General features: G+C 36.5%; 1 protein-coding gene and 1 pseudogene across 2 annotated transcripts in view; one reads left to right on the forward strand and one right to left on the reverse strand.

Moving 5' to 3' along the window:
• The window catches only part of PAWR (pro-apoptotic WT1 regulator), a 116,567-nt gene that overhangs the window by 70,857 nt on the left and 28,765 nt on the right, over positions 1–16,945 (forward strand). For both annotated transcript variants that reach the window (XM_004752354.3, XM_004752355.3), the window contains one exon: positions 12,406–12,440. In XM_004752354.3, coding sequence (XP_004752411.1) covers positions 12,406–12,440 — 35 coding nt within the window. The remainder of the gene's footprint in view (positions 1–12,405; positions 12,441–16,945) is intronic.
• LOC106005761 lies at positions 1,758–2,414 on the reverse strand (annotated as a pseudogene).

The following is a 16,945-nucleotide window of genomic DNA, read 5'->3' on the forward strand; positions in this document are numbered from 1 at the left end:
AATGGATTTAATCATTGACTTTCCTTCTGTTCAAATACAAGTATATATGGTTCTTGGTTCCTGATCAGTGATAGCTAGGAAAAATAATTTCCTCTTTGCTCTTAATAAAGTTAGAATTAGTAAGCTTTTGAGTTCTGCTGTAGGCTGATACTGCATTAGAATTATATAGCAACTAAAGAATGAACTGTAGTATTGTGAATTGCCAGAAACATCAGCACTTCTTTATAATTATACAAGTAAAATTAAACTCAATTTCAAATTAGCTGTTATTTTGGGTTTTTGTGGCAAAGAAAACTGGGAGTTGATCATATTAGAATGCCTCAGTAGAAAGCAAACTATTCTGCAGAATTGTTTAATTTAAATTGGAATTTGGGAATGATCGTGATATAATCTAATCTTATGTTAATTTGATGATTGAGATCATAAACTATCTGTCATCTTCTCAGAGTTCATTTTTGATGTTAAAAAAATTATTTATTCAAGTAACCTCCCGTACCCAGTGTGGGGCTCAAACATGTGACCCTGAGATCAAGAGTTGCATACTCTTCTGACTGAGGCAGCCAGGTGCCTCCAGTTTTGACTTTATAAATGCATTTTATTATATATCACTTTAAAAGGCGTTTCTGAGCAGATCGAATATCTCCCCATTTTATTAATGAAAAAAATTAAATATAAACTCTATTACTTTGTAAGGTTATGATAAAAAGGCATTTGAAAGAGGCAAATATTTTGAGGTAGTTTGGAAATGCAGGTGCAAAATTTCTTTGTCATCTGCTCTTTGAGGCAGATACACTGATGGGAAGAATGATGAAGTGATGCAAGTTTATCTGTTCTTTGCATCTAAGTTGTTGTTACTAGAAGTACCTACCCTATTATGACATGGTGTAAGCTAATAAGCCATGTTTCTCTCAGTATCTGTGTGACTATTCATAGTCTAAAATATCTTTGTATCCTTTGTTTAAAAAAATTGAAGTTAAATCTGGGTGTATTCCAGGTGAAGATAGAGGCTTAATTTATTGAAATACAGACAATACAGTATTTTTATTAAGAATAAGTTTATTAAGGGGGCACCTGGGTGGCTCAGTGGATTACGCCCTCTACCTTCAGCTCAGGTCATGATCTCAGGGTCCTGGGATGGAGCCTGTCGTCAGGCTCCATCAGGGAGCCTACTTCCTTCCCCACCCCTCCGCCTGCTTGGGATCTCTGTCTGTCAGATAAATAAATAGTCTTTTTAAAAATGTATTAAGAATTAAAATTTTAATTCTTGGTCATGCCACTTTGGTATACTCAAATAGCACCAGGTATCTCTGTGGGGAATCTGCTTCTCCCTCTGACACCCCCCCCCAACAATGCTCTCTCTCAAACAAATAAATAAAATCTTAAAAAAAAAAAATAATTGTTTCTACCAAACCCTTAAAAACAGCCATTTGAGAATAAACCAGCAGAGCATCACATCATCTCGGATGATGTACAGTGAACATCAGCCTACAGTGAAGCTGTAGGTTTCATTACACGCACCAGCAAATCTACATGGCTAACTTCTGCATTTCACTTTTACAGAATTTGTATTATACCTGTTATACCAAATAGCATTTTAAACACTGACATATAAACACCTTAATAAGGTAGAGCAAAGATAAAAGAGTTTCTCTTATAAGAAACAAGATATACCCTCACCCTCACTTTTAGTCTTCAAACATTATTGCACTTTAACTTTCATAATTTGACAGTGCATTCATGGAACATTCCGCAGACAACTAATTTTGACAAAGAACACTTTTAATTTTACAAACATTACTTATATTAGCAGTAATGGTGGAGCTACCCCATGCTGCACAGCGAGAACCACCATTAGTGTGGTGAAACTTGTGACCCTTTCCAAGGCCACATTCTTGCGGCCTGCAGATGTCAGCCTTTGTGTCTCCCTGTGCTTGTGGACTGGTGTGGTGATCCACTGGGTGTCAGGATTTCTTTTGCTAGCTTTATAGAATGGATCAATGAGGATAACCTCAACTTGTATATGGAATCTTTGCCAACGAAAGTAAGAATTCCTAGGACTTTCAGATGCCCACAGTGGTGTCCAGCTCACTCCTCTGCAACAAACTGAAGGCTTCAGGCAAACTTTAGCTGGTTAACACCATGGTGGACAAGCTTGCCATAGGTCGCACCTGTAGGGACTGAGCATTTGTGACTTCCACATTGTGCACGAATCCTAAATATGACGTAACTTTGCTTGGCATTATACCCTAGTCTGTGTGCTTTATTGGGCCAGGTTGAGTAGGGGCCCCATGGAGTGCAGAGAGCTGGTGGTACTGCCAGCAGTGCACCCTGAGAATAAAGTACATTGTAGTGGACTACTTCTTCCTCCATAGTTCCTGAATGGACTCCTGATTGGTAGGAACAATTTTGCCCATCTTGGCTTACCTTTGAGCTGATGGCTGCCACAGAGAAAGGAAAGAGCCTTTCTTTGCTTTACTGAGTATTTTCTACAAACAGAGTCGCCTACATAACAACAACATGGCTCTTAAAAATAGAAAATTAAAAATAATACATTCTTACCATTTAATATTTAGACCTTATTCAGGTTTCACCAGTTATCCCAGTGATATTCCAAAGTATAGCAGAAGGATCTCATTCCAAATCAGGTGTTGCATTTAGTTGCTGTTATCCCTTTAGTTTCCTTTAATCTAAAGCAATCTCTCTTTAAATGTCTTATTGTGGGGGGCCTAGGTGGCTCAGTTGGTTAAATGTCTGCTTTTGGCTCAGGTCATGATCCCAGGACCCTGGAATGGAGCCCCACATTGGGCTCCCTGCTTGGTGGGGAGCCTGCTTCTCCCGCTGCCTGCCACTCTCCCTGCTTGTGCTCTTTCTCTCTCTCTGTCAAATCAATCAATCAGTCAATCTTTAAAAAAATAAATTTCTTAATCTTACCACTTTAAAAGATTATAGGGTGGGTGGCTGGGTGGCTCAGATGGTTAAGCATCTGCCTTCAGCTCAGGTCATGATCCCAAGGTCCTGGGATCAATTGCCTCATCGGGTTCCCTGCTCAGCGGGGAGTCTCCTGCTTCCTCTCTCCCTGCCTCTCCCCTTGCTTGTGCTTTCTCTCTTTCTCTCAAATGAATGAATAAAATCTTTAAAAATAATAAAAGATTATAGGGCTACAGGGCAGTTACTTTATGATATACCTTCAGTTTGGGTTACCTGATATTTACTTCTAGATTCAGGTTATAGATCTGTGTCAGGAATATCACAGAATTAATGCTGTATTCTTCTCATTATGTATCCTGTCAGTTCACACATAATTGTAATTTGTCCCCTCATGGCTGCTGATCATATGATTAAGGTAGTTTTTTTTTCAGGCTTCACTTTCCCTTTCTTAGTAAGTCTTTTGTGGAACTGATGATCAAATGAGTCCTTTAACAGGAAAAAAAAAGTATTTTGTGGGTAAGTGCTTTGAACCATGTAGATATCTTAATCTCTATCAAACTTTATCATCTTCCTGCCTTTATATCTGTATATCTGTATTGACTCACTGTTACCTATTTTATCTGATGGGTTGTGTACCCTGTTACAATCTAATAGTTTACTGTTGCTCCTGTAACAAATTACTACAAATTTGTTTTCTTAAAAACAGCACAAACTTATCATCTTACAATTTTATAATTTGGTAGTCCAACACGGTTCTAATTGGCCAAAATCAAGGACTAAAATCAAAGACTTCAAAGGCGAAAATAGGACTACATTCATTTTTGGAGGCTTTAGGGGAGAATCCATTTTCTTACCTTGTTTAGCTCTTTCTCAGTGACTACCCACATTCTTTGGATTATGATCCTCCTTCTTCCATCAAAGCCTGCAACAGTAGGCTGAGTACTTCCTGCAGCTTGTCCTTCTGACCTTTCTTCTTAATCATATCTCCCTCTGACCTTCTTCTGCCTCTGTCTTCCACTTTTAATGAATCTTGTGATTACATTGAGCCAGTCAGACAATCTAGGATAATCTCCCGATTTAGGGTTGTTAATTAGCAACCTTTATTTCCCTTTGTCGGATTATCTAATATGTTTGAAGGTTACAGGAATTAGGACATAGACATTTTTGAGGGTCATTATTCTGCCTACCACACCATTATTCTTTATTTTGATGTTCAAATTATCCCAGATTTTGCCAGTGGAAACTCTTTCGAGCTTTTGTATCCTTTGCCACATCTCCATCATTCTTGGACTACTTCTTGGCATAATATGATGTTAACAGGCTCATTTTTAACTTTTCTACACGGACATTGGAAGCAGCCATTTCTTTGAGAAGCTAAGGAGCTCGGATTCCTTTCACTAGAAAGTACTTTGAAGCCACGATCTGGGCTGTAGGTTTGTTTATGATACTGAAATGTCACCATTCCTGGTCCGTCTCTGTGTATAGACCTACAGAATATATGTATATCTGTATATATACATATCTGTCTTCTGTCTGCCCACCTGCCTACATCTGTGTAGATACTGAAACTAATTTATACTGATAACTTCCAATCTAATCTAATACTATAATTTATTCTAGTAGTTGTAACTCCCTTTTGTGACATTGAGAAACTTGTTTCCCGTTATCCTCAATACTTTCTTATTAATACTTTCTTATTTGTTCAATCCCCTTTTATGTAACTTATCTCCCATTGCCACCCCTTCCCCATATTTATACCCTCCTCACCACAAGTGGGGCTTGACATCACATGGTGGCTTTCTTTGTGCATGAACTCTTGCTGACCCTCTTCAGGCTTGGACATCCTATGCAAGGCTGTAGGATGCCCTCCATACCCTGCTTGAATTGTGACTCCCCGCACTGGATCACAACCCCCCCCCACCCCCGCCAGCCCTGGGATTCCCTCCTTATACGGCTTAGCTTCTGTAACCTTATGATAGGCTGCCCTTCCTAGGGTCTTTTTTCATGTTCAGATTCTAAGACCTCATGCTGATTTGCTTCACCATGGAGACCCATCATCAACCTGATTGGGTTTTGACACCTTCAGACTAGAATACCATTTAATGTGGACACTCTCTTCATCATGTTTTGGCTCTGGCATATCATCCCTGTTAATCTTTCTGTAGAGAGGCTCTCTGCAAGGGCTGCAAACTTCTGTGCAATACTGCTTTCGTACTCTTCCGGAGCTCTAAAACTCTGTTCTCTGCCACCTGTTCTCTGTTCTCCTAAATGAATGACCCTCACACTCTACTTGGGCCTCTTGATGTTCCCTATATGGGACTTGCTTCTGACATTGTCCCAGGACTGATAGTCTGCCTTCCCCTTCCTGCTCTGTAGACACCCTCATTTCTGCTCTGGGTCTGAATTCTCAGTCTAAGTAAAGTCCCCCTGCTGTATGGATTTTCTCTTCAGATTGCTTACACTCTGATTCTCTGTTCCAGGCAGCTCTTCTTCATATAGGGCTCCAGTACTCTGATACCCTGGTTTGGGCCACTATGTTTCTTCTCCATCTAGCTCTGCTTCACTTAATGGTTTTAGGACTGAATCGTTCAGAAAGGAAGGGGAATGATGTGTTTTTCCTTTTAAAATCTTTGTTAATTTGTTAAAGTTCTTGTTTTGTTTTTTCATTTTCTTAGCTATTTTTATCAGTTACACATTGCAGATATTTTGTTCTGCATTCATCTTCAGCAGTATATCTTGCTACATTATGTCTATCAGTATAAGTCCTGAGAGCCAGTTAGCATGTAATGCCATAATTTTATTGAGGGCTATGGCTTTGTCAGTAATTAGTTTATTTGAATAACTTCAGTATTGTTTTGCTATATTTAGCTGATCTTGATTTTCTCTGATCTTATTTCACATATGCTTTTATATTTGTTTATACTTTAGTTCTGATTTGCCACTGCACCTGTAAAGACAATTCATGGGATTTCCTCATTGACCATTCTAAGCTTGACTAAAGCAGCATGTTTTATTTAAACTTACACAAAACAGTTTGTGTCTTGCCAACATTTTCTAAGTGCTGTATAGGTCTTTACCCCTCCCTTTAGTAATATAAACCATCCCATTGCAAGGGAGATTATTTCAGGCAAAGCATATTTAAATCAGTTGTATAACAGGCTTTGGGGTTATTGGAAGGTCTAATTACATAGTCTTTGAAACTTTTAAGACCAATGTCACTCTTAGCAGTTGTAGTTCTTATAACTGGTTTCAGTGATACTGGTATTTCTTTTACCTCCCACCCCCATTTAGAATGCAGTTGTCAACTTTAACAGGTATCATAATTACCGAGTTGTCATCCTTTGTTTGTAAGTCTTTATTGCCACAGGAATACAGAGATTTCTTGTTGTTAAATCTGAGGTGAAGTTTATATTTGTGTATTAATGTGTAAAAACATCAAGCATTTTCCTTCTTAAAATTGTAGGAGACTCTTGCTGTAGTATGAGGTTGATTTTGCTTTTTCTGTCTAATATTTCTCATTCAAGAAATGCTCAGTTTTTTCTCTTTGGATAGAGGTTAGAAATCTCTTTAAACTCCATCTGTAATTGACCATATTGAATGCACATGAGAAGCAGACTACTACCACTCCTCCTAGTTTCTTCTGGTACTAGTTCTCATACTAATATAGTCTGTCCAGTTTGGGGAACATTCCATTGTTAAGGAATGTAATTTGATTACTAGAATTACTGTAAAATAACATTTAGCTACAAAATATATAATATAATAAAATACCCTATTTAAATCTACCAATATAGAATAAGCTTAAGTGTCTTCTCTCTGCTTCAGAATCTTCACTATTGAAACTGTGGTTATCTAGAAATAAGCTTAAATTCTAATTGTTTACACATCTTGGATATAAACATGGAATGATTTGATCAGAATTCTTATTTTCCCGATTTCTATACTAGCTGTATAGAAAATACTTTGTGAAACTTGATTGAGATATGTTCTAAGTGACTAATTGTTTAAAAAAAAAAGCTGCAAGAAATATGGAAAACTGATCTTATATAACTTCCTATTAGTACATTCAACTAGAAACTTCTCTGATATTGACTTTAAGTCATTTATAATTGGGTCAGAGTATAAAATTATTACAATGCCACTGTAGCTTAGTGTTGCTGAAAACATCCTTCATTTCATATTTCTGTATTTTTAAAAATTTTGCTCTAACTCTGTATTAATCAAAATTTACCATATTCAGGAAAATTCCCATGTTAAGCATCATAAATATTATTTATTGCAATGTTCAAATCATTTTAGTCAGTGTTATTGGTAACCCACAAATCAGTAAATCCAATAAAGGCTGTTCTCATTCGGCAACTGTGGTTACTCCTTTCAGGAAAAGGTAGTCTGGGCAATCAAGCTGATGTCATGTTTTAAAATATTTCCGTTATAACCAAACTGAGAGAGTGTTGTTTTGGAATCTATGGAATTAACATTTTTTCTAATGCATATTTAGACAGACATCATTTAATTTTATGTCTTCGTTTAGCTCATGTAGAATAAAATTAGGGAAGTTCATAAATGACAACCTTTATAAAATGTTAGTTGAGTACTGTTTGTGAAAATTTTGAGGTTAAAGTTTCATATGAAATCATCATCTGCATTCAATAAAATGTATTTTGGATACACATAAGCCTAGAATTTTTGCTTTTTCTAATCAGTGATTAGACATTGTTTTAAAATTTTTTTATTGTTTTATTAATATATAATGTATTACTAGCTGCAGGGGTATAGGTCTGTGAATCGCCAGGTTTACACACTTCACAGCACTCATCATAGCACATACCTTCCCCAGTGTCAGTAACCCTACCACTCTCTCCCTACCCCCTCTCCCCAGCAACCCTGTTTGTTTTGTGAGATTAAGAGTCTCTTATGGTTTGTCTCCCAATTCTATCTTGTTTCATTTATTCTTTTCCTACCCCCAAACCCCCCACGTTGCATCTCCCCTTTTCTTATGAGGGAGATCATATGATAGTTGTCTTTCTCCTATTGACTTATTTCGCTAAGTATAATACCCTCTAGTTCCATCCACGTCGTTGCAAATGGCAAGATTTCATTTCTTTTGATGGCTGCATAGTATTCCTTTGTGTATATATACATCTTCTTTATCCACTCATCTGTTGATGGACATCTAGGTTCTTTCCATAGTTTGGCTATTGTAGACATTGCTGCTATAAACATTCGGGTGCACGTGCCCCTTCAGATCACTGTGTTTGTATCTTTAGGGTAAATACCCAGTAGTGCAATTGCTGGGTCATAGGATAGTTCTATTTTCAACGTTTTGAGGAACCTCCATGCTGTTTTCCAGAGTGGCTGCACCAGCTTGCATACTCACCAACAGTGTAGGAGGGTTCCCCTTTCTCTGCATCCTCGCCAACATCTGTCATTTCCTGATTTGTCAATTTTAGCCATTCTGACTGGTGTGAGGTAGTAGTATCTCATTGTGGTTTTGATTTGTATTTCCCTGATGTTGAGTGTTGTGGAGCACTTTTTCATGTGTTGCCATCTGGATGTCTTCTTTGCAGAAATGTCGGTTCATGTTCTCTGCCCATTTCTTAATTGGATTATTTGTGGGTTGTTTTTTGTTTTTGTTTTTGTTTTGTTTTGTTTTGTTTTTGTTTTTGTTTTTGGATTATTTGTTCTTTGGGTGTTGAGTTTGATAAACTCTTTATAGATTTTGGATACTAGCCCTTTATCTGATAATGTCATTTGCAAATATCTTCTTCCATTCTGTCAGTTGTCTTTTGGTTTTGTTAACTGTTTCCTTTGCTGTGCAAAAGCTTTTGATCTTGATGAAGTCCCATTAGTTCATTTTTGCCCTTGCTTCCCTTGCCTTTGGTGATGTTTTTAGGAAGAAGTTGATGTGGCTGAGGTCAAAGAGGTTACTGCCTGTATTCTCCTCAAGGATAATGATGGATTTCTTTCTCACATTGAAGTCCTTCATCCATTTTGAGTGTTTTCGTGTGTGGTGTAAGGAAATGGTCCAGTTTCATTTTTCTGCATGTGGCTGTCCAATTTTCCCAACACCATTTGTTGAAGAGACTTTTTCCCATTGGACATTCTTCCCTGCTTTGTTGAAGATTAGTTGACCACAGAGTTGAGGGTCTATTTCTGGGCTCTCTTCTGTTCCATTGATCTATGTGTCTGTTTTTTTTCCAGTACCATACTGTCTTGATGATGACAGCTTTGTAATAGAGTTCGAAGTCTGGATTTGTGATAGCACCAACTTTAGCTTTCTTTTTCAATATTCCTTTGGCTATTTGAGGTCTTTTCTGGCTCCACATAAATTTTAGGATTATTTGTTCCATTTCTTTGAAAAAAATGGATGGGACTTTGATAGGGATTCCATTAAATGTATAGATTGCTCTAAGTAGCATAGACATTTTCACAATATTTGTTCTTCCAATCCACGAACATGGAACATTTTTCCATTTCTTTTTGTCTTCCTCAATTTCTTTCATGAGTGCTTTATAGTTTTCTGAGTATAGATTCTTTGCCTCTTTGGTTAGGTTTATTCCTAGGTATCTTATGGTTTTGGGTGCAATTGTAAATGGGATTGCCTCCTTAATTTCTCTTTCTTCTGTCTTGTTGTTGGTGTAAAGAAATGGAACTGAGTTCTGTGCATTGATTTTATATCCTGACACTTTACTGAATTCCTGTACAAGTTCTAGCAGATTTGGAGTCTTTGGGTTTTCCACATAAAGTATCATATCATCTGCGAAGAGTGATAGTTTGATTTCTACTTTGCCAATTTGGATGACTTTCATTTCTTTTTGTTGTCTGATTGCTGAGGCTAGGACTTCTAGTACTATGTTGAATAGCAGTGGTGATAATGGACATCCCTGCCGTGTTCCTGACCTCAATGGAAAAGCTCTGTTTTTCTCCATTGAGAATGATATTTGCGGTGGGTTTTTCATAGATGGCTTTGATGATATGGAGGTATGTACCCTCTTTCCCTACACTTTGAAGAGTTTTGATCAGGAAAGGATGCTGTACTTTGTAAGATGCTTTTTCAGCAAGTGATTAGACATTTTAATCTAGTTATTGTGGTTTTTAAAATAACTGAAAAGCTAGGTTTTACAAAGTATTTTTTGTTGATTATAAGAAATATTTTTGTAAACAGATGATTTGTTTACATGTTTGATGTATAAAGTACAAAGATTCACCTGCCTTATCTTTAGGTACTGCCACTTTAATACAGGCTGATAAATTGTTTCAAGTTTACTTGGTAGGCGTTGTTACTCCCTTCTGTAAGAACAGCTGATGCCAGGGTAGGGAGAGTTAAAATGTCTTTAAACCAGCTGTCAAAGCATAACTTCCTCAAAGGTAGTCTGTTTAGGGGTCAAGCCCGTACATACGGACACTTCTAGCATCCTATCTGTAGCCTGGTTACTTTCTGCAACTGCTTAATTCCAAAGTGGTACTTTTCTATAGTGGCAGGTGACTAGAGAGGTTATTTTCATACATTGCCCATATTATTTATTCCATACTATTTGAGCTGGGGGTTGGGACAAAAAAGTTATCAAAGGTGGGAATCCCTATCTTCCAGAAAATAAGATATATATCAGACATGAAAAAATGAGATAAACTTTTATTTAAGTAGGTAGGTTAGACTGTCGTAATGGGTATGTACTGACTTGGAACAATTGAAACAGATTTACTAAAATTCCACATAGAAAAATTGGTAAAGATTATTCTGTATCCCAGTTTAAAAAAAAAAATCTTGGGGCTCCTGGGTGGCTCAGTGGGTTAAAGCTGCTGCCTTCAGCTCAGGTCATGATCCCAGCATCCTGGAATTGAGCCCCGCATCATCGGGCTCTCTGCTCAGCGGGGAGTCTGCTTTCCCCCTCTCTCTGCCTGCCTCTCTGCCTGTTTGCCATCTCTGTCTGTCAAATAAAATGTTTAAAAAAAAAAAAATCTTTGCTTCAAACTTTAAATTGTAAGCCTATTGTAAAGGAGTTATGCAATTTTTTTACTCACTTAGGTCCTTTAATCCCCACGTAATCCAATAACATAGACATTGTTACTCCTATTTTAGAGATGAGAAAACTGAGACTGATAGAAGTTAAATGACTTACCATTGCTTCATAGCTACTGAAGCCTGTCTGGTTGGAACTTGGATCTAAATCTTACTCTAAACCATGTGGTTTGCTATACTGTTTCCTCTACATTGATGAGTCCTTTATTGCACCATGCAATCAGTATTTGCTGTTTTAGTCTGGCATCTGGTCATTTTATTTATAAAAGGGTGGATTCTCTGATTTTAACATGGGACATTCTTTAACTGTAGAGTCTTGAATACTTTAAATGATAACTAGAAGAAAAGAATGATCAATTTTTAAAAAGACTCATCATTTCATTTTGACAGGTTTTATTAAAATGAAACTGCAAAAAATATTTGGAGAGCCTGGAGTATTAAAATATTGAAAGAGGGTGGGGCACCTGGGTGGCTCAGTTGCTTAGGGGTCATGATACTAGGGTCTTGGGATTAAGCCCTGCATCAGGATGCCTGTTCATCAGGGAGCCTGCTTCTCTCTCTCCTACCCGCTCATGCTGTCTCTTGATGTCTCTCTCTCTCTCTCAAGTGAATAAATCAAATCTTAAAAAAAACAAAGATTCAGTGGTGTGCCTGAGTTCCTCACTTGGTTAAGTGTCTGACTCTTGGTTTCAGATCAGGTCATGATCAGGGTGAAGGGATCAAGCCCAGCACTGTCTGTTTGAGATTCTTCCACCTTCCTTCACCTCCTCCGGTGTTCCTCCTGGTACTCCCAGGTGTGGGCACTCACTCACTCTCTCTCAAATAAATAAATAAAATCTTAAAAAAAAAAAAAAAAAGATTTAACAGAAAAATCCCTGGTTAATTGCAAGGTAATAATTACCCCATCCCAGTCGTTAATGTTAATTTTACAACAGCCTTTCTTTTGGATAGCATACAATCAGCATAAAGAATACTTTCTTACTTTTAATTTTTAGCTGTCTTTTAAAATAAGCATTAATAATTATATGTATTTGAGGTGAGTCTTTTTTAAATTGAGGGTATAAAAAAGCAGCAGAGGGAGATACATTATATACATATATGTATCGTGTGTGTGTGTGTGTGTGTGTGTGTGTGTGTAGTCTAACTGTGTTTTTAAATGCTCAGTGACTTCCAAAGTGATTTAAGCTGATTGGTTGATGAATAATGTTTCATTTTTCAATTTTCTGAGTTTTAAAAATCTTATAAATTAAAAATACTATTTTTAAAAAGTGGTTGGTTTTGTCTGAGAAATCAGATGCAGACTCTTATTTTGTTTGACTGGCATTGTCAAGTTTTTAAAGCGGTGATATTTGTTCCAAATTAATTTCTTTCAAAATCATTTATTAACTGTTTTATGTAATGTGGAATTGTGTTCTTGCACATACACCGAAATTGATGTCATTATTATTGCTTTACAGGACCCATCTAGAACAGTTTCAGGCAGATATAAAAGGTAAGACGCCTTAAATTTTAACTTACAACATATTATAGATGTGACTGTAATATCTGTCTGACCATGGCTTAACTAAGTAGAACTGTTTCAAACAGCTTGTTGAAAAATAAGAAACCTTAATATTGTGCTGTTAAGAAATTACATTGTAGGCAGGAGTATAGTAATGTCTGTTTCATCATGACTTACTCTGTTATACCCTGCTGTCTTTGAAAACTGTGCATACCATGAATTTATATGGAACTGATGAAATTAAGCAAAATAGAAACTAAGTATCATATCCCCTTTTGTATTTGAACATTGAAAATATAAGTATACTACCTTTATTAGTCAGCTTGGGCTGCCATAACAAAACACCATAGAAAGGGAGGGCTTAAACAGAAATTACTTTTCGCACGGTTCTGGAGGCTGGCAGTTAGGGATCAGAGAGCCACCAAGGTCAGATTTTGGTGAAGGCCATCTTCGTGGTTGCAGACTTCTTGCTCTGTCCTTACTGTGGTAAGGAAGGGGCCAAGGAGCTCTCTCAGATTGCTTTATCAGAGCACTAATTCCATCCATGAGGACTCTATATTTGTGACCTAAGAACCTCTGAAACACCTCCAAGCTCTAGCTCCTAATACTACCACATTGAACATGAGGATTTCAAAATACAATTTTTGGGAGGTTGCAGAACACTCAGACAATACCAATTCTTCTACACTATGAGTAATACTTTTAGCAGAAAATGTGTTTGAGTATGTATGTACATGTACAGGAGGAAAATCAGAGATATGAGAAGTTGTTTAATGGAGATGGTTGGGCTCTTAGCTTCCTCTTTCCCTGGTGACATCATAAAAGTTACAGAAGATATGGTCATACATGCGCTAATAATCATAGAATAGTGGTAAACCTTATCAAGTGCTTATAATGTCTCAGGTGTTTTACATAGAGCGATCTCATTCAATTCTCACAATTGTCTTAAAAGGTGGTACAATAGATACAATGTTCACTTTCATTTTGTAGATGAGAGAAGTGTGGGATTCAAGAGGTAGAATAATTTCACTAGGGAATAAGGCTTGTTAGTCATTAGCAGAATCATGATTTGAACTCAGACAGCCCAACACATGCCTGCCTGCACCATCTATGTAGATCTATACACATAAAACCACCGAGTTCCTCTATTTGTATGTTAAAGTTTGAAGTGTTTGGTTGAAAGTTGTAGTTACTATATTCCCTCTAAAATAAAACATTGATTAAGAGGAGCTCTAATTTTAATACTATTACATATAAACAAAACTCAATTTTTTATTTTTAGTGTGGGCCATAATATCTACTAGTAGTAGAAAAAGGTAAAAAGACCAAAATAAGCGACTATTGACTGTAAGAAAGTGAAACGGTTGCAGGTGAACTTAATATATTTGCTATTCCTTCTGTTTTAATTTTCATTTCTGAGTAATTTTGATTTAGGTATAATGAAACCTGTGATTCTTTTTAAAGTGTCTAACATTTATACATTGCTTAATAATTTTTACTGAACATGAGTACCTTAAACTGGAAAGAATCTCATTTCTTTTGCTAGAAATTATTGCCGGTCAAATAGCTTTGATTTGGCTTATTTCCAGGGCACATTCTCAAACCAGAAACATTTTTATCATTAGTTTTTGGTTTGGGGATAAAGATAAACTTCAGTAACTTAATAAATGTATAAATATATACTTATTAAATAGTAAACCTTGAATTATAATTGACACTTTTCAGGTTAGTGTTAAGTAGAATCAACAAGGGAATAATTTTCTTATGAATACTCATCAAATACTTAATTTACATTTCATTGTGTTAAATCAGAAGAAGAATTGGTTTTCCATCATGAATGTTTCTATTTTTAAGCTTTTCAGACCATTATTTTACTTGGGATCTGTTGCTATACTGATACGTTTTTGTTTTCGTGACCTAGAGCATGTTTTGTTAATTTTCAGCTTTCAGAGGTTTAGCCCTGTTTAATTCTGTTATAAAACAAACATTTTTTAAAGCTTCTAGTCATTATTCCCTGACTTACAGCAACCTGTAGTTTGAATACTGTTTAAAAAGGAGAAAAATAACTAAAAAAATAAAAACAAACAAAATCTAGAATCTAATTTGAAATTACTAATTCCTTATCTAAAGGAATTTGTTAAATTGTGCATCAGCAGTTCATTATTTTCATTAATCTGTCAGCACGTGTAGCAGGGACTAGAGAATGGATGATCTTGGTGAGGGTATCTGCTGACTAATGAGCATTTAAAAAAAGGAAGACTGCCTAAAGAATAGAAATTTGGCCTCATATGTTAGAAAATGTTTCCACTGTACCAAATAATTTATGAGATACTGTACACAGCTAGACAAATTCTTAAAAAGTCATTGGAGGAGGGCGCCTGGGTGGCTCAGTGGGTTAAACCACTGCCTTCAGCTCAGGTCATGATCCCAGGGTCCTGGGATCAAGTCCCACATCGGGCTCTCTGCTCAGCAGGGAGCCTGCTTCCTCCTCTTTCTCTCTGCCTGCCTCTCTGCGTACATGTAATCTCTGTCTGCCAAATAAATAAATAAAATCTTTAAAAAAAAAAAAAGTCATTGGAGGATACAAGAACTCACAGAACTAGTTTGTATGCGTGCTGTTATAAATTATGAATTGAATATTTAATTTTTCTTACAAATAGCAAGAATGTACTTTTTGAGAATTGAGTCTGTTAAGTACTAGTTAGGCTGTATTTTATTGAATCAACTCTTGTTTATCTCGGGCATTTCTTATATATGGACTAATTTCCTTTTTAAAACCTATTTAGAGGCACCTGGGTGGCTCAGTTAAGTGGCTGTCTTCGGCTCAGGTCATGGGAAGTGCCAAGATCAAGTCCCACATTGGGCTCCCTGCTCAAAGAGGTGTCTGCTTCTCCCTCTTCTTCTGTTCCTCCCCCTGCCTGTGCCTTGTCTCTCTCTCTCTTTCTCTCTCAAATAAATAAAATCTCTAAAAAAAATATTTAGAAACTATTTGGAGGTGGGAATAATGAAATTTCTGCAACTCAAGATTTAGGAACAATGAATCAGTATCACATATTTGTAGGTTTTTGTTTTTGTTTTTCATTGTGTGATTTTTCTTAATATGCCTACTTCGTTAAGTTTATAGTGCATTGGTCAAAATAAGGTTTTTTTTTAAAAAAGGCAAGACAGGTTATTAGATGTGTGCTTGCAGATACCCTACTCAGTGTGATATCTAAATAAAACTGTCATACACCGCCCCCCCCCAAAGGCAAGACACTTCTAAATGATTTGCAAAGGGCAGGATTAACCAGGGTTTATAATTTACCATTTTTATTTATGTATGTAATTCAGCTCTGATTAAAGGCTCTGATTAAAAAATAGGGAATGGCTCTGATTAAAAAATAGGGAAGCGATTTAAGACAAATACTAAGTTTTATCATTCTCACATAGTAATTAACTGGTCTCTTTGTTTTCACAAATATATTCAATGCAGTATTAATTGTTTTATTAAGTAATTATGGAGTCAAAACTGCTTCTAAGTCCTCCCCCCATCTAGTAACCTTAACATTAGGTTACATTTATGTAGTTTTTAATGGTATGCAAAGCACCTTCACAGACATTACCTAACAGTAATCCTATCAGGCAGCAGGACAGGTATCTTCTTTCCAAAGTGAAGAAAAAGGCTTTAGTTCAGTGAACCCTTTGTTTTACCACATGCCCTCTGAGCAGAAATTAGTTAAGTTACAAGAGAGGAAATATTACAAGGTTTTCCTTTATTTTTTTATTGTAAAGATTTGAGAGAGTGAGAGACGGTACCTGCTCCCGAGTGAGTGCAGGGCAGGTGGTGCAAAGGGAGAAGCAGACTCCCCACTGAGCTTGTCCAGGGGCCTAATCTCAAGGTAATTTAGTTGATGATCTTGATAGGAGCGGAAGCTGAAATCAAGTCTTAAAGCTTAACACACTGAACCACCTGGGCACCACAAGGTTTTGCTTTTACAAAGAGCATGGACACATCAGGATATGAATGTTAGAAAGAATAAACGTTGTCTTAACTAAAACATAGGTGCAAAATCCTATTTCAGATCTATAGTGTTTTATGTTATTACTCTTTCTTTCTGTAACTCTAATGTGTGTACCTTCTTTGGGACTTTTCTTCCCTTATAATTTTTTGCTGTTACTAAAAGCGATCAGGGTAGAATTTTTATACGATTTAAAAATTGTTTTCTTCTCTTTAAAGGCAGTCCTCACTATTGGAAGATTTGAATTGGAAAATCCCACTCATAACACTACCCTCCAAGTTAATCATTATTAACATTATTTTAATTTTTTACTTCCAATTTAGTTTTTAGGCTTTTATTTGAATGACCATGGGCTTAATGGATGTATGATTTTGCATTCTGGTTTGCTCCTTCTTAAGTTTTCAATAGAATGGCTGATATCAATAGAGCAGTCTCTTCTTTTCTCCCTTTCATGAAGTACAGCATAAATATACCAGAGATACTCATTGTAACTCCTTT

Source organism: Mustela putorius, unplaced genomic scaffold (genome assembly GCF_011764305.1).
Source record: "Mustela putorius furo isolate JIRA1106 unplaced genomic scaffold, ASM1176430v1.1 tig00003911_pilon_pilon_pilon, whole genome shotgun sequence".
Lineage (NCBI taxonomy): Eukaryota > Metazoa > Chordata > Mammalia > Carnivora > Mustelidae > Mustela > Mustela putorius.